The 22,608-nt window shown below is 33.1% G+C and overlaps 1 protein-coding gene across 15 annotated transcripts in view; it reads left to right on the forward strand.

Moving 5' to 3' along the window:
* The window catches only part of dlg1 (MAGUK family member discs large 1), a 624,340-nt gene that overhangs the window by 486,760 nt on the left and 114,972 nt on the right, over positions 1-22,608 (forward strand). For 14 of the 15 annotated variants that reach the window (XM_087404046.1, XM_087404047.1, XM_087404049.1 and 11 more), the window contains one exon: positions 21,981-22,016. The exons of the other annotated variant lie outside the window; for it this stretch is intronic. In XM_087404046.1, the coding sequence (XP_087260172.1) occupies positions 21,981-22,016 (36 nt within the window). The remainder of the gene's footprint in view (positions 1-21,980; positions 22,017-22,608) is intronic. 15 annotated transcript variants of the gene reach the window in all.

Raw genomic sequence — 22,608 nt, forward strand, 5'->3', positions numbered from 1 at the left:
ATTGCATTGCGGACAACGCGGAACGTGACGTGAAACGTGAACATCACTGTTATAAAGACCAGTTTAGACAAATAGGTTTCTAGCGCGTTTGTCCCTCGCTAACTCGTCGCAACTCAATTTCATGCTGCTTGAGATTTGCAATCGTTTATGTGAACGAATAATCATATGTGTTAGTCCTTATTGAATAAAGATTAACAGTCGTAAAAACACGACGATTCAAAAGTCACATAATTTCATCAATTTTATACTTTATTTGGTTATTTTATATTTTATTTGATTTTTTTTTATTTTATTTGAATTTTGCTAGAATTCTGAATGATAGATTTTTTCTTCAGTAAGTATCACGTTGTCATCTTTCCGGAAATAATTGACTCGATTGTTTTGACATTTGATTTTTGTATGTCCTTTTTCATCATTGTTGTTGCCTCGAGCTTTCCTCTGCTGTCGAAAAACACGTCGATGACTATTCGTGGCGCACTTTCACTGATCAATCGCCTCGGGCGTTGCAATTCAGCTGGCCGAGTCGAAAGAGAGTACATTCTCTTCGACAAGAGATCGTCCGTTAACCTTTACCCGCATGCTCCGCAAAAATCGGTCACCTCTCATTCCTGTTCAAAGGCCTTTCTCATGCGCGCGCAATACGTTTCATCTGCATTTCAATCGCAGACAGTAATTATCGTAGAAAATTAATGAGACATGCACATTGAAACGAACGGCTGTCGCGCTGATTTCTAGCAGATACAATCGATTAAGATTGGAATTAGAATTAATGGATATTAATTTTGATTGTCGATACAATTAAGCTTTCCAATATACGCATTCCATGAAATGCTTTGTCCAATACGTGCGAGAGCAAAAACATTTGTTCCGTTTTATTCACGTAACATAATATCGTTCCGTGACAAGCGATAATCGATTTCGCCGCCGAAGAATCGGTTGAACGTTGGAGCATAATAAAACAGTTTCACGTATGCTATTCAGATTAATTAATTCTTCGAAGCAGAGCAATCGGACGTCCCTGAAATTTATCAATTGGGTCACTCGCGACGGTTGTACGATACGCAGGTGCGTAGGGCGTATATTTTTTCGCTTATCGCGCGCGCCGAGAAAATACACATACAACAATAAATATTTCGTATGAAAAGTTATATCTCTGGCTAATGTATTCACCGAGTGGTCCTCGCTTTGTTTATTATGATTTAGTGGTAATTATTAATAATTATTGCTTGAATAATGTTTTGAGGTGAATACATATTCAGTTTTGTGAATTGCACACCGAAATAAATTTCGGTCTTGAAATGTAATTCTAAATTGAAACTGGAATTTTACAAATTAAATTAATAAGCAATTTAATATGTGTGTCAATGCTAATAAGCATCTTAAAAAACAAAAAATAATTGCTTTAGCGGTCGAATTGGTAAAAACACTCGTCATTACAGGGAAATCAAAATTGTATCTTGTCTGAGGTGATGTTTTTTGTAATAAATTATTTTTAAACTTTTTAAAATATTTATTAGCATTAATATCGTTGAATTGCTTGTCAATTTAATTTGTGATATTGCTATCCACTTTTAGCTTATTGCGTTTCAAGACTAAAAATTATTTTGGCATATAGTTTACAGAACTAGATGAATGTATCTATAAATTCACACTGAAATGTTTAAGCATACTATGATTCATCTCGGACTGATAAGACTATCTTATTACTTAATTGTGTATTCACATGCTATATAATGATATTTATTGTTGTTTATTAATAATTATTTTTTATAAGCATTAAATTAAAATGAATGTTACAAGGTTGAAAAATACGTAAAACTTCTTATCGATTTGTTGTACATATGTTTATTTCTATCAATGTAAATTAATTTAAATCAGTTTAACTTATTTTTTATCTTTTAATTCCAGGATTTATGTCCGTTTTTTACCGTTATTACAGTCTAGAGTTTTAATTAATCTTCATCTTTCAACTAACTCTTCATCTTTTTCTAGTATTACACTGAAAGAAATATTTTGCATGTGATATGTGACTTACAAAAACTTTCTCATCTTTTTAATTAAAAACATTAATTTCAAATTATTAATTTGAGAAGTATTAATTTGAGAAGTATTAATCAAAATTTGATTATCGTAACTAAATTTTTATTAGAACAAAAATTTTAAATTTAAAAATAAGAGAGTTTTTGTAAATCACTGTATCATACAAAACATTTTTCTCAGTGTAAGAATTAGAAAAACAAGAGTAAGTTGTACCAAAATTAAAATTAATCTGCATTGGTATAGAAACGAACATTAGGAAAAGATACAAAGTAAATTAACCCGTGATTAAAGTTAAATGGCACATTAGTAAAAATAGGCCATAATCGAATAAAATTTGAAGTTTGGACAGATGTGTCCTATTTTTCACATCATCGAAATTCGATATCTTGCCTTGTACACCTGCTAGCGAGGCAATTAGAACTATAGATATGAGTCAGACGTGAGTCCTTCATGTCACTGTCAGTTATCGCTTCTTTTTCGACTTTCATATAGATAGAATAGGAACATACATTTACGGAAAGACATTTTTGTGACGTGACTTGGAAACAGAAACATGAATAGTATCGTGTATCGTTTCAAACTACTTCGACATCGCTCCTTACACGAAGAACCCTCGAATTTTAAAGAATCTAGCAGCGTTTTATAACATCAAGGGATATCCTCGGGGATATACATGGGTTCTACTAAACTGAGCTAACATATAATAATTCAATGAAAGAGCAAGTAGTTAACAAAAGTGGACGATTTAATATTGTAATTTGTGAAACAAAGGTAGTAATAACAAAATACTTTTTAATAATTTAAAAATATATTTTTGCAGTTTTGTTGTTAAAAAAGCTTCTATTTAACTAATTATTTAATCGTGAGAAGACTTCATTTATCAACGTGGTGAATGCAACTTCAGAATAAGGAATCTTCTTTTCTCCGACATAAATCAATCTAATGAAATCGAAGTTTATGCGCAATCGTAAATCAAATAGATGTAAATTTCTCGTGTCCTTCGCACACTCGTCCGTGAAACCACAAATATCATTACTTATTCGACCGTATGCCTATCTTGTGCTGTGCAGTTTTGTGCGTTTTGTGAGAAGAGCGAGAAGATACGATGTGCCTTGATGCGATTTGAGCGACTGGATTAATTGGATTAATTGGATTAAAACATCTTTATTAGTGGAATTGCGATAGAAACAACAGAAAGATGACTTCTAGAAGAAAGAAGAAGTCGCAAATTATGAAGAAGGTTTCGAGCCTATTCAATCTCGACACGGTGAGTCATTGCAACAAGTTATTGAACCGAATTTTTACATCTCGACGATGACTTTTCGCGATTTTAAATCAGCGATTGTGACTTGTCGAAAATAATTGTGTGCCCTAATAAAATTGCGTTGATTAATTTGAAATTACTATAAGGACTTCTCTTTAAAACATATATTTAAAATTAATCAATAAAATTAATTTTTCTTTAATGATAAGTCTAGAAATTTAAAAGATATTTTATTGGTATATAAAATATTCTTATTGAAGATTCCAATCATTTTTAATTTCTTCTTAATTATAAGATTTGTATTTTTATAACGTACTCAAATATTTTCTCTTTTGGAGCAAAAACAAATATCAAGTTTCATTCTATATATAACCGATTCTTTAGCTTAGAATGAGTTTCTAAATGTCGTGACCTTGTATTTACTACTCACGTGTTTCAACTTGGGCTTTTTTACTTTAAAGAGCCTTGGAGGCACGAGTTATACATGTATGCAAGAGTTGCGTTAGACATAATTCACGATATAGTGTTCTTAGCAACGTGATCGCAGGTGGTATAACTTCTCCATAAATTTTATTAAATGCTCGATCGGTCACTTAGAAATTTGTATCGATGATTCAAGATTTTTTTGAACGATATGCAATATTTAACAAATAATTTTTAATAACGATTTATTATTCCTTATATTTTTTTCAAGAATTAAAAAACGTTTTGAAATGACGAGCTGTTTAAAAAATTCACATCCACATTTTTTTATTTAATTTATTTCAGTAAATTAAATTTGTGACAATAGCGAATGATTTGACCATTCATGAATGCTAAAAAACGCAAATATTTTCCAGGGTATTGTAATAGTTACGCAATAATATAGGCGATGCATAAAAGAAAGAATATTATTATCTTTGCATTCACCTTTCCAATTGTTCAATTTATAAGAACAATAGCTCGTAAAGCACTCGTATACCAATTACATACAGTATTAGATACTGAGTTAATTAACGGCGGAATTGAATTGAATTGCGAGATGACTCTCGGTTTATATGAGTACGCCGTGCTGAATAATTTCGTGTCGAGCAGGAACGAGGTGGATTATGAATACTTAAGAGTATCACGCTGTGTGTTTTCGAGCGACGGTATAAATTGTTGAAAACTGGTGAATTATCGAAACGATGCGTATTATCGTAAATTAATCGAATTGGCATGTATGTTAATATCGTGCGGTTCTTCTCAGTTATAATACAAAAACAATATTTACACAAACGATACACAGGCATACATGAATATTACTGAATTCGCATCGATGTATAATTCTCCTATTATTGTTGAATTCTACGAATTACAAACATTTCTTTTTTTTTTTCATATTTATTTTAGAAACGTTGATGTGTTTAGACAGAAAAAGCTTCTATTCTACTTATGACGGTTAACGAATAGAAACCATTTATTACATTTTTCCTTGTAACGCCGTTGCGATGCGAAACGAAACGTCGCGGAAAAGCTTTGCGGACGGTGGAAAAACGGAGAGTAGTAGCGCACTAAAAGGAAAAACAGTTCGCAAAAACAGTCGGTAGAAGAGGAAAAGAACGCCATCGTGACGAAGTTGGAAGTGATGCAAGCGAGGAAAATCGCAGAACCATTTTTCTCGTTGGTTTCACGACCGGCTTCATGCGATAAGAGTGCGTCGAATAGCTCCGCAAAACTGATGGGAATGAAAAGAAGGAACAGAGGAAATAAAGGAAAAAAATCTATGGGATATAAACAAGATCGTAGGAACACCTGTCGACTTTTCCATCGTTAAGAAGTAGCTTTGACGAGAAAGAAGAAACGCGAAGTCCCTTTATTTTTAACAGTTATATCATCACCACCAATAGCTATATAGTTATTAATAATATTTACGGAATTGTGGATCTATTATTAAATTAAAATATATATATATTTTTTTTTCGATATTAACGTAATTCCTTGGATTCCTTGCATATAAAAGTAAGCCTTCGTTTAAAATTGTAGAGAACAATTCAGATAATTCAATATCCATAATACTTTAAATATTCACTGTGTAATAGTTTAATAGTATAATTATATAATAATTAAAGTAAAATAGTATATAAATAAATATTGATTATTATATACAATAGTATATAAATTATAATATTAGGTGTTGGAATTAATTCGTAGCGTTTTTTAATGAAAGAATGTTATTTATTTCACATGAGCATTAAAAAATACATTAATGAAAGTACTTCCCATCACTTGTAAAACGGTACGAATTAATTCCAACACCTAATATAAATATTGATTACTGCGACAAATAGAAGATTCCAAGTATAAATTCTAGCTGAAATATATTTTTCACAATAAGTTTTTTTACACTGCAGTGTTTTAAATTGCCAGTAGCATCATCAAATCTTAATTAATCAATTGTGATTAATCGATTATGATATTATTTCAATTTCAATTTATGATTGCGTTTCCAGATTAACAATAAGCGGTGCACATTGTCGGGATAAATCTATGTGCAGTTGCTCGGGGGGAGGGGGGGAGGGAGAGAGGAGGGAATTTCTTGTATAAAAATAAGGGAAAGTACAAAATAAACGTTTTTTACCCGAGGCTTTGTATCCAAGGAAATTAAATTTAATCAAGAATTTTTAGATGTTAAAATAAAAAATTATTGTGGTTTTTGAAATAGTCAGAAAAAGTATAAAAAGGTAGATTAATCAAAGTTTATGAATTCGACGGCAGCAGAGACACAACATTTCCAGCAAAAAATTTCTCTCTTAAAAGAAATAAAATTTAAATATTTTCTTTAGCCCTGCCACTCGTAAAGTCGTGAACGTTATATAAATATGAGAACATTTACAGTGTCTTTCCACAAACCATACCTTCGTTAAGTGGACGCGTATTTTCAAACGATTTTCAAACGATTTTCAAATTTGATTTTCTCAGAAATGAAGCTTTTTTTCTCGGATAAAAAAATTGTATTCTGTCCTTTTGACTTATTTTTTACAGAGAATCATTCCTTGTTTGATTGTATTATAGGTTTGTCTCCACCCTATATCATTGTAAAATAGAGTTTACATATAAAAATATTAGTATTAAGCACCAAGATTTAAACTTAACGTAATTTATTCTCTATTTAATTTTTTCTATTTCAGAAAACATCAACAAACTCATAAATTTAAACAGTTCAATTTTTCTAATTGAATGATAATTATATTTCGGATAATCCGGATCTCCAATTATCACGGACGGTATTAATAAGAGTTCCCATTTCCTATCTCATTTTTTCGTACACAAAGCGGTCGTGCCCCTTTATAAATCTATATTCCTGCTCGATCTACACCGATTTGTTATACTTAGGAAAAGTCGCGACGCGTTAACCGGCTTTCCTAAGCTCGCTGTGTCATGTAGTTTACGTTGGCACCCGATCTCGACGGTCCAAGCCGCTTTGAGAATCCTAAGTCAACCCTAAGTCAATGCGAACTACCCGAGAGCCTCACAAAACCACCGTCGTTAACCAACAAACGCTCGACGCTGCGTAAGATACGCAGTGTTTGTAAGCCAATATTCACACACACAATATTCACACATGCAACGCATACACATACATATACGGTTGTTTGCATGGAATGACTTCTCGGGTTGATTACGTGACACATCCTTAAGCGGATTGTTCGATTTTTTATCAGTCACTTCGCTGTTGTACTTAGTTAAATAATGAATTCAAGCGAAATCAAGCAAGTCAATAAGTTTCGTATGGAGCGCTGATAACGAAAGATTTTTTCCACGATATCAATATCACTGAATCTCAAATATTGCTATATCTCTACCTACTGTTAAATTTTTAATATCAAATTATATTCAATTTGAGTTATTTTTAATCATTTTTATAGATTGATCTTATTTAATATGTCGTTATCAATATATCATATAACGATGTAAATAAATAAATAATTTAATACTTAATATATACTAAGTGTATATATTAATATAAACGTTATTTATTTTGAAATTAACTATAGAAATGGATTAAATTACATTTTTTGGCACATATGTAAGTTAAAAATAACAAAATGTTATTTAATTCAAGGAGTTGGAACCATTGCTCCTTTGATATCTAAGTGTGTTATAATGCAAATATATATGGTTGTTTTCTCTGAGGCATTGACGAAATGATCGATCCATCAAAGTGGCACAAAATATCTAATATTTTTTTGTGTCTTTTATTTTCGTAGATATATGATTATCATAAAACAATTATGCAGCTATATAACTACATATATGTTTATATACTCACGTTGACCTTTCCTTTACTATTTTACATCAAAGAACTTTTTTCATTCGCTCCATTTTATTATCGCCAATATTTTCCTACTATTTATATTTCATGGGAAATGTTTTATGGAGAATCTTCGTGATGATGTCTTCTCTAACGCTATATCTAATGATAGCGTTACCAAGGTTATCATGGTCCAGTTAATTCCACAACGCTTTTCTGCACACTCGTCCGAGTGTACGTTACGAAATATGTAACGAATGAACAGGTTGCTCTAATTGACTCGGTAGATTGACGACCAATCGAAAGGCAAAGCAGGTCTTCGTCGTCGATACGATCTCTGCGTTTTCTCTTGAACACGTTATTATTTTCAGCTTGCGACTGCGTGTCTTGTGCGCGAAGAGCAAGAGCGTCACTTACGTAATCCGCAGATGTAACGCGCGCATTCACGAGCGAGCACATAGTAATTCACACGTGCTCATAGTAATTGAACATCGATGGACTACGGGAGGGAAACGCGCGATGTATTGTAGAAATCGACAGCGATAGCTTGTATCTGCGACGACCTTGTCGAGTGCACACGAGATTAGATGAACCAGGGTGTTGCTACATGCACCATGTTGCCATAATGTAAACAGCGCCTACACGTTGCTTCTGAGTTTATCCATTCAGATTTTACGTTGTCTTCTAAATAAATTAATGTTTATATTACCATCTCATTATTGAACGATAAAAAGTCTCATTATCTCTGTGCTAGAACAAATAATTTCTTTTATAAACAAGGAAAACACAATTATACACGGCACAATTTTTTATTTGATATAAAGCACTTTGTGTTTTACGTGTATGCATTGCATCCATTTTAGTTTTTTCAAGAACTGCATAAATATAATCTTTTGCATACATTTGAACATTCACATTGATGGAGAAGTTAATGTAAAATAAATTTGTAAAATGTAGATATATGGATAGAGTATACTTTATGGTATAATCTCTGTGAAACTAGTCCCACTTTTTAAAAATTTGAAAAAAATAAGCAATATTGAATGGGAAATTGTGTTGTAATTATTTTCGATGTTTTAAAAAAAAAATCGTTTCAGCACACGCGATGATGAAAATTTTTTATTATTGAAATTGATATTTTTACGTGAGATGTTTTGAATTAAAAAAAATGAATTTACTGCCAAAAAAGAGAATTTATTTCAAAGAGAATTTATTTAATTGAGAACTCGAAGAAAGTTAATCTGGTAACTTGTTAGTTCTAATTGAAACGTAATTAAGAGCTAATTGAAATACAAACAGAGCCTCACTAGACGGTACGAATGTGTATAAAATAACAGTTAGAAATATTAATTATTAATAATTGTGCATAATTACTATTTTTATAAGATTTCTTATTTTTCTCGAAATATATTATTACGTGATATTAAATGTAATGTAATAATGAGCATATAATTGATTTAATTGAAGGTGAATTTGCATTACTTTTTTTTTAAAGATAAAGAAAGTTTCTCGTATTACGTACCTCGTATCCTTATTTAAATAAAGTACCAGTATTAGAAGTTTAGATCGGGTGGATGACTATAAATTTTTTCTCCTCACAATGAACTCCTGATTTCGAGATACTATTTTCTCTCTCATGTTTGATGATATTTATATCCCTTGTAATTTACATAACGTTTTTATTTTAATGTGCACTTCTAATTTTTGACGATAGAAGCTTAAAAGTAAAGTACGAATAATTATTGATCACCGTTGTTGTCGGAATAAGTATTCGCTGAACAACTTTCTTCGGCTTAAGAGGGACCTACCGACAAGGGGGACCTTATCCGACAAACCTCTTGGCATTGTACTCGATGTTAAATCGCGCACCTCCGACACCCCCGTAGTCGGAGACACCCAAACGCCATTGAATGGAGTGTTTCACGGTAGACTGCCTACACCATACATTTTGTGCCAGACAAGATGCTCTCTCTTTCCCCTTGTTCACGTTTCTCGCGACGTACAAAATGCACTCGGGACCTTTATCTTTGATCGTCGGAACTTCTCGAGTAGGAAAACTTACGAAGAGTAATCTACACTTTGATCGTCTTTGTTTCTCTCTTTGTCTTCTCACAATGATACATTTAAGCTTTTATAAACGAATGCGCGAAGAGAAGCTTCTCACCACTTTTAAAATTGTCAATATTCTGTACACCCGTATCAGATGTTTCACAGCATTTTATTTGTACACTCTGAAAAATATCGATGTAAATTTAACACCAATACAGTGTATATCCATATAATTTTCACTGTGTTGGTATTAATGTTAACACCAACATAATGTATTTAACACTATAAATTTTTAATCTACACCATGATGTGTTAATCACCAAGGATTATAAATTTACATGTTGTGTAGTATCGTTATATTTTTCCTGAAAATTTAAATTACCAGGAAAAAACCTATTTTTTTCCAGGAAAAAACCTAGCATTCGGAAAAAGCATTTTTTAAAATAATGTCCCATTTCTTTTTACTCTAAAATTTAACTTGTTTTTAAAAGCTTACATTTAATATGTATAATACAAAATATACAACACTTCTGTGTTAACAATTTTTTTAAAGACATATTCTGTTACAGAATAACAAAATTTTGAGTAATTACAGAAAAATATCATTACTGAAATTTTTTTTAGCACTTTTAAAGCTAAGTATGAAAAATAATAAACAAAATACGTTAAGCATTAAAAAATAGTCAAAGAAGATATAAGCTTAAAATAAGAATGAACATTTTTATGAAGATGGAAACATACAAAATAAGAAATTAGTAACCAGAATCAGAAAATGATTCCATAAACTAACTATTCAATTTCATTATTTATTTTTAAGTGATAATTTGTGTATATATATATATATATATATATATATATACATATTATATATATATATTGTAGATATAATATAAATTGTAAACAAAACAATGTTTGTAAACAATGTTTTGCAACATCAAATAAAGCAATTCCCCATTACGGATTCTTTTCCTCAAGGAGTGAGAAAGAATGTTTTTTTTCATTCCTGTTCTTTCCCGGGTTCTTGTCTGAATATTTTCCCTTTTTTATAACCATATTAATATTAACACCAGCACGATGATTATATAGATACTGTACGGTGTTAAATCCATACCAATATTTTTTAGAGTATAAATATCATTATATATACATATGTTCACATTTGCAACTTAATATTATATTATATAATATTATATTATATTTTATATTTGTTAACTTAATATTAATACCTATGAACGGAAATCGTGATAACTTTTTCGAGAATATTAAGATTTAAAACTTTAGATACAAAAATAAACAACAAAAATTTTAAGTTCTGCACTGATTCTCCTCTTTTTTGTTGAGTATTAATAAAAATTTGTTAGTAACAATTTTTGATAGAACGAAACATTTCTTGTTTCTCTAAAACAAAGTTTGATAGAATTTAAATTTGAAATAGAAAATTTAAATTTAAGTCTCAAGATTTTATAAAAGTGAATGATTATAATAAATTACCTATTTAACTTCATGAATTTATTAACATATATTGGTTTAAATTCATCGAGAATAAGTGATAAAAAAATGACAAAAAATATCTAGTATATATTACTATACTATTGCAACACTACTATACGAATGGAATAATAAAAGAGAGTAACAGGATAATAGTTTTGATACTGTCAACGTGGGAAAGCGAGGATGGTTTAAATGTCACGATTAAATTGTGAATAGACCAGATGTACCGCGTGCAACGTTAATCGCGATCATTCTGCATATCATATAGAGTTTGGTAGATTTCATTGTTGTGAACGAACGACGCTACACGATCAAGCCGGAAGTTTTAAGTTCGAAATAATGGCGCAGATGAAAAAGACGCCACGCTAAATTACCGGACTTGTCGGTGCTTTCGTTCAACATCGGAAGCCCAGCATACGCTCGCCCGTCCATTTTCGGTCTCCAGCGAGTTTCCCGGCCTTAACGCGCGTAATCTAGCCAGAGATATGAACCCATTGCGCGAAAAAATAGCTCAGCAAAAATCTCTATTCCCCGGGGAAAAGGTTAGAAGGATTTTGCAGACAGACTCTTTCAAACAGGGTTCATTGTTTCTCTCGGGAGAAAAATGACTTCTTTTCGTAGCTCCGGCGTTCGTTGAAGAGAGCCTTTAGGTATTTTGACACCTACAAATTTAACATCGTACATCGTTAACGTACAGCATGTGTAACGGAAGAATAAGTGCATGGTGTCTAAAAATTTTAATAATTTTTAGATTTTCTATAAATATATTTATATTAGTAATTTAATTATTAAGTGAATGATAACTTGGAACCAGCGCGATAGGAAATCTAAAAAAAAAATAAATAAAAAGATAAAAAACATCTCATATTATTTTTTAACGTTTTATAAGATTAAAGTATACAGATTTTGATTTTTTAGTGTTATCAATTAAATATACAAAAAAGAAAATGTTTTTTGTATTTTTTATTTAAACTTGCTATAAATTTGTGGATATGCCACGAACTTAAGTTTATAATAATATGCAAAAATAATTAGAATAAAATAAGAAATAAACTCAAACTAAAATATGAAGTTTAATGCGTGTTTCTATTGATGACCGTGCATTAATAGATATGTAAGTTTATAGAAGTTGTCGCAAGTTGTCGAAGCTGTGAGGGAGACTTGTACTTGTGACACAAGTACCTGCCACATGAACTAAGCACCTTGTAGCGGATACTTTGAAGATAGCACGGTCGGTGCTCGACATGCTGGAAGTTCACTAACTTCTACTTCTACATCATCGCGAAGCAAATTCGTACATGTTCCTAAGAGTCTAAGAGTATTTTCTAAGTGTTCGGCATTGTTTCTGAAAAGATGATTAGATATGATAGCAATAGAAATTCTGAGTGTTCGCTTCGATTTCTGTATACAAGGGAATACAGAGTACAATAGAGAAAAGTCATATAGTATCGACCGGTTTATATTATCGACCAAAGATAATTCTCACTTCCATTGAGAGATGATAACGTTATACGTGCATAAGCAAATGCGTACTATTGTTTTGTAGCATAAATGATGTGATCATGCGAATTATGGCACCGTAGCGAATAGCTCATGACAGCTTTTTCGTCAACATGTTTCTGAGTGTACAAAAAGCTATTTTTCAGAGTCAATTTCTTGTTTCTCAGGTAATTAAATGATTTTATGATTTTTACTATATTATTAATCAATTTTATTTAAAAATCTACTCGTTTTTGTTAATTATCAATCTTTATATCCAATTTTAGATAAAATAATTTCCGTCCTTTTATATTAAGTATTATTTAAACTATAATAAAATCTCTCTTTCTTTCATTTTTCTTTTTTTAAATTTTCATCAACTTAGGATGATCGACACGACTTTCCCACGACAAAATACAAGGAAGTTAGTTACTGATATCATATTTACCAGAATATGTCAACCATTCATTCAGATAAATTTTTTGAAAATATTTACAGCATCTCAAACATGTAGTTTCAAAGATAAAGAAAAAGGGAGAAATAGAGATAAAATGAAGGAGAAGAAAAGAATAGAGAAAGAAAGATGAGAATGTTGAATTTGATGAAAATAAACATAATTTTAGAGACAAAATGATATAAAAAAAGAAATCAAAATAATTGCTCAGTAATTTAAACAATATTTTATTCTCTATATTAATAAATACAAATAGAGAATATAAAAAATCGAATTTTATTTATATTTGAAAATTTATTCTATAATCCAGATACAATTATATTAGGCCAATTTTTCTATGTACGTTTGATCAATATCAATTGTTAATAAAATTGGTAAGTTCATAAATATCTTCGCACACCCTTATATTCAGATCGAACAATACATTCTCTAGATTGTAATAAAACAACATGGACAAAAAATTAGTGATCTCACCGAAGGGAACGTAGAACAATTCTCTGGGATACAACCTGTAACAATAAAATGCCATATTTGGAGGAAACGAACTCGCATAAACTCGCGGACAGGTATTGGGTATCGACAAGCGAGGCAAATCTGTACGAATGGATCGGTGCGTGGCCACGGCAGGCATTTTCCTTAAATTGAACCAAGCTGAGAAATGGCGAACGTCCCGCAGCGCGGCCGGACGGTGAAGGGTGAAGGGCTTGCGAACGACGGGGAGGGGAGGGAGGGGGATGGTCGACAGCGGACAAATGGACGACCGTTCGTATCCGCGAACGTATTTCACCAGAGACGTATTCCACTGGCCGGACCTGCCCCTCTTCACCCCGAAAGGCAATAGCTGGAACCGAGAGATTCCCGCCTTTTCATGCCGTCCTTTAGCATTCATTGTTTCGGAGATCCGCTGGTAAATTTGTTCCGTAATCGTTGAAATTGCGCTGTCGTGAATGCAAAATCCGTTTCCGTCTATTCTGTGCGAGGCGCTGAAACTCTTTTGATATCACTGACATTTGTATATATGTATATATCTGAATACAGAAAATGTAATAAAGCGTTTTCTAAAATGTAACATCAAATTGTGAGCACGGCAAAAATGCATAACAAATATTTTGAAACGAATATTCTGTTTATGTTTGTGTATCAGTTGAATATTTAGTAAATAAATATTTAATAAATTTTCTTTGATCCTCGTATTATTCTTTATTAAAGTCTGTTAATAAATAGAAAGCTTAGAAAGCATTCCAATGAAATTGCTAATCAAATTTTACTAGAAAATAAAAATTATTAAATCTCGAGTTTGCATTTTATTTGATTTATTTGATTTTTTTTCAAAGGATATAATAATATTGCATTTTAACGAGTAATATGCACCTCTGTGTGCATCGTAAAAAATGAATTTAAAAACGAGGCAATTTCTGATTCAAGAAATGATAAAACAGAGAGATAACGGAATGCGAATGGCACGACGTTTCCTTTGACAGTGAACTAGTTTCACCCTCGATGTGAATCGGTCCCCACCCGCGAAATTACCGTCATCCCTTACCGGAATAGACCCCCTAACTTCACGCTCGACGATCCTGGCGAATGTAGATAGTAATTTTGATGTTAGACTTTTATCCCAGTGACGAAACATAACTGAATTCGTATTTTTATCAAGAATAACCTTGAAAAATACAAAATGAATGAAAATTTTCGCGTTCAATTTTGTTCTCGACATACAATAATTATGATAAAATTACGATAGAGGAGATTTTACGTGCATTTTAACAGATGCAGTCAAATGGTCTTTTAAATTTATTATAAAAATATTGTTACATATAGAGAAGTGTGACCTTGGAAATGTGTGAATTTGAAAGTGTGACCAGAAATGATTGCCCATTATTTGGACTCTAAAATAGCTCTGCAAGAGAGCCGTGATCAGGGACATGAAATTTAATGGTTTCCGTTTAGGGTCGATTTTATGGGAGCAGTAATTGAATTCTTGCGACACACATACGACACACATACGATCTAAGCTACCTTGACCCTCGTCCGCTTTGGAGGATTGTCCCACGAATGCCAAAAATGTGTCCCACGAGTCACACCAGGTATGGCACATAGCGATTCCTATTTCAGATATCCTATTTCGGAATTCCTATATACAGAATTCGGAATAATATAATTTATTTTCTATTATATTACCAGAATAAATATTTTATATATATATATATATATATATATATATATATACGGTGTGTTTTTAACACAGCAGTGGATTCATTACTTAAAAGTTCAAGAAATCATTTAATGATTACATACATTTTGGACGGAAAGTTGTTATACCAATGAAGAATATCATAGATTTGTTAGCGTTACTTGCCCTTTTCGCCTTCTCTTTCTCTCTCTTCAATGCCTGAATATAAGTGTATTTATATCGTTTTAAATTTAACAATTTTTGAGAATTTCAAGCAACGCAAACAAATCTAATGTCATTGCTTCACATTCCTCTGTCGCGTATTTCACACGTTTTATTCCTTCTGAAAATATCGACAAATTATTTCGTATATCACCGACGCATGAACGGCATTCCGTTGTGTCAAGAATGCAGCATTGATAAGATGAAGGTGAAATTTTATCTGGAATTTGTTACGCTTCCAGCGTTGTTGTAGCTGATAAATGCTATCTAAAGAATCCTGATTCATTGATGGCTCAAGATCAATGCGCTCTTCAAGATAACGTATATCTATTGTTTACATCCGCATCTTTTAACATTGTGAACGTATCAGAGATATCGGGACCTCGCTTTCTCATTTACGAAGCATTTTGATATCATTGTCTGTCTTTTTTTATTTCTGTGTTTTTTTATTTCAGAAATAACTTTATGACATGTAGAAAATTGTAACGCCAAATTGAATCGATTGCTGGTCCATTACGGATATAAAAAGGATTTTAATTTTGTAATAAAATCGGTAAATTACCATCATGACATAAAATATATAATGATAAGTTTGCTGACGTCGTGAAATTGCAAAACCCACCTTTAATCAACATTCAAAATTGCTTGTCGTAAACAGATATGGCAACAAATCGATCCTTAATTTACGCTGCAGTTTCCGCAGCATGCCTTGGAAATATTAATCTCCGCTGTTGCCGCACGAAAATTATATATACAAGTAATTATATCTATATAATGTTAAAAAAAAAAGAAGCAAAGGGGCTGTTTTGATCGACGAATTTGCAGTATCGCTTTTTCACACAGATTCAGTTCTCGTTAATAACCGCAACGCGAAAACTCGTGCTTTTTGTACCGCCGCGTTTCATGTTTCTATCGATCTGCCGCTTCAAGCCTCGTAAGTTTTCCTATCCCTTGTATAGTTTGCCCAAAAGCGCTTGAAAGGGGAGAACATTTTCATCCTCGTCCTTGCAGCGAGAGACGCGTCCGTCGGATAATTAAATTTTTCAGCTTCGTGACTGGTGGCTCGAAAAAATTCTTCCTTTGACCCTCTGTTGACATCGTATAATCCCTCACGAGGAACTCTGCTAATATATGTTCTTGCTCTTTTCACGAATGATATGACGATTTCGAGTGAGAGATTTTTCTTCTAATTAATGACATTTACCTCTGCATTGTTTCACGTGCATTACTTTTTGTTTGAGTCTACGTTTAATTTTCTTTTACGTTGATAGTCGGCAGATGGACATGTGCGCATTTACGGTTACCGTAAGAATTATATGCTCAAATTTCTCAAGTCCGTAAGCGAGATTTACCTATGTGAAACCCTTTCTTGGATAGGAGATGAATTATTGCGCGCACCTCAGCCTCTCCCTTTCCTCTCAAGATAGTCCTGAGCTCTCTTAAGTCATACGACGTTTCGGCGCGAAACCCCTTGGTCTTCCCGTGAAAATTTATTTCTTTATACTGGCGCATCTTGTAGCTCTTCTTTCGGAAGTTAATATCCTCTTTAATCTTTTCACGTCCGGAAAACTTCGCCGGCGAAGGACTCGCCCTCGCAACTTTGCGCGCGAACTTCAACGTCGCGCGAACTTCCGCCGTGTGTCTCGCGCACCGGCCTGTACTAAAGTTAAAAATTTGCCCGACAACAAGAGAGGTTATTTTCAATTTGCTCCTTTTGCCTCTCTTGCTTGTTGTCCGTGTGGATCGATCTGCCTGGCAGCGGTACAATCTCGTGTGGCTTTGACGCGGACAACCCTTGGGTATGTCTCACCGACGACGAATATATGAATAATTTCCCCGTCGGCGCGGTTCGCCCAACGAAAATCGATATTCCATAAATGTGTAAATGTGTAACCGAATCCCGGCGATTCTCTTTGCCTAAGCAAAGTACGTACCCTTGTCGACGACCATCGCATGTGCCCCGAGATGCATTAGCAGCATCGTCGCACATGCTGCACTTTTGACATCTTCGAAAATCCTCGATCGACAATAGAACTGACAGCGCAGCGATACACATTAATTTTTGTTTTTTTAAATTCGCTGTCCTGCGAATTTTTCCCCTAAGAGTCTCGTCAACGCGAAATTCAGCCGTAAACTTATCCGCTATGGCGGGAGAATTTTTCTTTCGGTTTTCCAATTCTCACCGTCCTCTTTCCGCAGATGACGGATTTTTTTTCTGGTTTTTATATACATTTCTTTTATGTTTGGCAGATTTTATTTGCCGTGCACACTCCACAATCGTGGGAATACTGAATTTAACGACAAACTTCGAAATTTCGAAACTTTTTCGTGCGCGAGAAAAGGCAATTCACGTTGATTTGCCAAAAAAAAAAGAAGAAAAAGAGAAATGAAATGTTGCCTCGATATATTAAAAAAAAGATTCTCCCACGTTTGTATGTATCGGACCAACTCACGAAGGATGGATTTATAGGCAATATCACCTGCAACGGAAAATTCGGGGCGATAAAGGGGACGCGGATGCGCACGCAAGCAAATGTGTTTCAGGAACGCGTACAGAATATCGCGATCGATATCACATCGTCGGAAATCACAATGTAATACGTCCACGAGCATTTCCTGCAATCGATGCATCTCTGGCCGCTTGTCACTTTGTCTTCCCGCGCCTGTTTCCCTCGTGCGTGTATCACTGCGCTCTCGATCTCTCTTTACACGCCGTCGGAAATTCAATTTTCCTCGATTTTTCCACGAAAAAAAAGGCCCGATGCTACAGCTCCGGAATACGATAGCACCGCTGTATATAAAACAAAACGAAGAAACAGCGGGAGAAATCAAACTTTCTTTTTCGTCGTTCCATGATAAAAGAAAGGACGCTGCGTTTTATTTCAGCATGTCCCTTCTTTGTTTTCTTTCTTTTCTTGCGAACAAAGTTTGCTATCTCGCGGTACGGAAATGTTTTATGATGTCGAGCTCAAGCTTTAGTTAAAAACAATAGACGGAACGGTATTGTATATAAAAAATATTACGTCAGGTAATTAAATTGATGTGTCAACACATTTCCTGGTTAGTTTCATGAAACATAGATATTGTACGAGCAAATAGAAATAAGCTCCCTTAATTATATATTATAATCCATCTATGCCATCGTGTTTAGAATTTAATGAACTTGTTATTAATTCTCCTGCAGAAATACTTGCTGGAATAAATTAAAACGATTGCACGATCGCATTGTTTATTCATCGAGAAAAAGCTTTCGGGGATTGAGCTAATCGCGACGATCTATCTTCATTAACGTGCTTCTCCTTTCGATTCCACACGAAAACAGAGCGAGGGTATAATCGTATCATGTTGAGAGCATGATGGCAAGAAAGGGAAATTAGGACGCTGATTTCACTCGCGACAAGGCAAACTTTTTTTTTTATCGTATCGTGTACTGGAGTGAGGTAGGCTTGAATAGCAATTAATTACGAGGGGACGTCGGAGCAGCGACCGGAAATCCGACTCACCATGCGCAGCGAAATATGAAATTCAATTTGGCCGTACACGCGGCCCCATTTCCCTGGAAAATTAAGGGTTGCCATTTTATTGGTAAGAATTTCGGGAAAGACAGCGCGTCGTTAACGATAACGACTATGTCGATCAATAATCCTGATGTCTTTCTCTCGGAAAAGCCCGGAATCTATACTTAAGTTAATGGATTATGTAATGCAATCAGGAAGAGTGATGTGATGTTTTTCCGTTTCTCTGGTTACACTTTTAATAACATTTTTAATAAGACATTATTTTTTCTTATTCAATTTTCTCGATTGATTCCTCTAAGATATATTTTTAACACGAACATGATTCTATTAAATTGCGTAGTTTACTTGCGGTAGAACGTGCGACTAGAATGTAAATTAACTCGTAGCATTGAATGTAATAACTCGATTTCATGGAGAACAAACCAGTTTTCTGTTTTTTAATTTATTTTATCGATTTACTAATCAAAAGTATACCGTCACGTCCTTTACATGTCGATTATAACCTGCGTGTAATCGTGCAGCAATACATTTTATGACGAAGTAACGACATAAAATTACAAGTGTCGATATTTAATTTATTGCTGACACTTGAAATCTTGCCTAGAGTTTACATATTCATTGGATAATAAGAAAAAAAAATATATTTTTCCGTTGCATTTTTTCTGCATTGACACGCCTCGCATTTTCTTTTCCATCATAAACCCTGTAGAGATTCATCAAATTTGTAGCACAGATTATTCATCACAAGTATCATGGGACTTTGTGTACGTGAAAATGATCAGGTAGTCTCGTACAGGCACTCGGAATTGTGTTGGGAAAACGACGACGGCATGTCTTTCTCTGCTTGAATTTAATCGAATAAAAATTACATCCACGCCTGTTTTCTTTTTTCAACCTTTTTTTGTCTTCCTTTTTTTTGTTTGTCTATAACAGAGCACATCGGACATATTTTAATCTATCGAAGTAACATTACGTCTGTTTTTTTATAATTGAACTAGTGTGCACTTTTTGTACTTAAAGTAAAATAGTTTTTATTTAAAATAATACATGTTTGAAATTTTGTGAAAAAAGAAAGAAAGTTCAAATGCTGTAGGTGATAAAAACAATGAGATAATATTTTTACAATAAATTATTTATAGTTTAAGATCTTATTAGCTTTACTAAATAAATACGATCAATCTAATTTAAGGTATTAATTCCTTCAGCTTTGATTTGCGATTGCGTTTCAAATCCCATAAATTTTATGCACAATTTATAAAACTGAAATAATATATTTGTAAAAAAATTTGTATTTAATATTATTAAGCTAAGATCAGTAAGATCCGTTTTGACCGGAAATAGAATTATTTTTATGAATTTAATAAAAAACAAATCTATTGATTTTATCCGCACACTGAGAGAAAAACGTTTTGTATAATATATGTAACTATAATTATATAATTATAATTATGATTATTACTGCTATAATAATAATAACAGTAACTATGTATTGTATATAATTTTAGCAACAAATGTATATACTTGGCAACCTAAAATGACTAGTTATTATAATCATAAAATTACCATAAAAATGATTCAAGAGACTATAATTTATTATTTTTATAGTTATATTTTGGGACAACCATATTTTTTATAATTGTCCCAAAATATAAAATTATAATCACTTGAATCATTTTTATGATAATTCCAACTATTATATTAAACATACAGTTACTGTTATTATTATTATAGCAGTAATAATCATAATTATAGTAATATGTAATTATAATTACAAATACCAAACATTTTTCTCTCAGTGCATGCATTTTCATTTAAGAAAGTACACGCGAAGTTAAAATGTGACATCGAGTACGATATTTTTTTTTTTATATTAGACTCGAATATCACGTGGACCGTAATATTTTAACAACCGACATTGAATGTGTGTTTTAAAGCTCACCTGCATTTATTCCACGACATTATCGCGGTGACGGCGACGCGACGTGGTGAAATTCGTCGTTACATTGCATCGCGAAGTTCAGTTATCGTGGGCGCGATAATTATGCGAAGCGGAGAATTTCATGCTCGCACGCGCCATTGTCAACTTCCGCTTTTAATGAGCTCACCGCGTTTAATAAGCGCGTGGTATGCAAAAGGAGCGAATTTGCATTGTGCAGAGGCATCTAAAATGCGAGCTTAAGCCATTTAGCCGAATCAACAAAACGACGTCGCTGCCGGCCAGAAATATCCCCTTTCTATTTTTTTATTTAAATTTGCATGAATGATCTTCTCTTGAATACACATGTAGTACAGCATGCGAGCACATTTTCCCAGAGACTTCCTCTCTAAAATTCCTAAGCTTCACTAAACTAACGTAACAAAAAGGCCAAAAATTTTCGTCTACACGCAAAATCATTATCACTTTCGATATATTTCTATTTACTTTATTTAATTCGATTGTTATTTAAAAGAAAAAGCGGATTAGTTGTAAAAGTTCACGTTCATTTATATATAATAATAATATATTAATAATCAATAAATTAGTTTGGATATATTTCATATAATAATATAAAGCGTTTTGCAAAGTTTCAACTACACGAGCGTATACTGAGATGAATTTGGAAATCATTTATATCTTGATAGCTTACTAGCAAAGCTGTAGATTAAACTTCGGTTATAATCTAGTTAAAGTGAGAGCAGCTACACGTAATGAATAATAACGATTTATCCATGCCCGCGAAGTTTAATCTGCGAAAATTTTGTAATCCTCCTTGTTAGATAATTTCATAATTAGAATTCATCATGTATTTGTTAAAATTCATCAAGAAATACGCTCTTGTGAGTGCACATCTTTGATTGTATAGAACTTGTTTGCATAAATGATATTCCTAATAAAACGATGCCGCGATATTTTGGTCATTTTTTGGAATCCGACGCGAGATGAATGGCCTTGCCGGAAGCATGAAGTTCCAAGCTAGCAAAAGAGCAAAAAGTCACGCGACCTCTCTTCTAATTCCCTGAACGCTCGGTTGTTGCAGGCACACACTCCTCTTCTCGCGGCCGACACGAGACACGTAAGTAGAAAGTTGGTAGCAAAAAGTAGCCGAGTCAAGGAGATTGTTAGTAAGTAGTCGCGACCGAGAGAAGAATCGCAATCACGTGCGTTTGCGTCTCTTTTAATTTACACGTTTTATTCGTCCGATAAAAGTATTTCAATTGATCGTCAGTAATTAATATCGGTATTAATATAAAAAAAATTGCTGTATAAAGCTGTTGCTTACCGTGATATTTTCTTGAAGTTTTTTTTTTACAATATAAATTTGATGAGAATTTCATATCAAGAATTTCAATTATTGTTTGACTGATATTAACGTGGTCGCTTAAATTTTTCTCTCGGTTCGAAAATAGAGCGTATTTGCATATGATTAAATGCGGACGGTAATATCTCATCGAAGGCATTTATCCCATTAATTACACAGATGACACGATTAACAGTTCCCGCAATGCGTGCCCTGCATTTCTGCAAATTGATCAGTTGCCGTATACATTACCGATGTAGCGCAAAGCTGGCGTATCATTTCGAGGGAATCATTTTCTCAAACTGTTGAGAAAAGTCTGACTTTATTTTTAATAATTCTATAATTCTTGACCGTGTTAATTTAAATA

The sequence above is a fragment of the Acromyrmex echinatior genome, chromosome 3 (assembly GCF_024713525.1).
Source record: "Acromyrmex echinatior isolate Ae372 chromosome 3, ASM2471352v2, whole genome shotgun sequence".
NCBI classification, from domain to species: Eukaryota; Metazoa; Arthropoda; class Insecta; order Hymenoptera; family Formicidae; genus Acromyrmex; species Acromyrmex echinatior.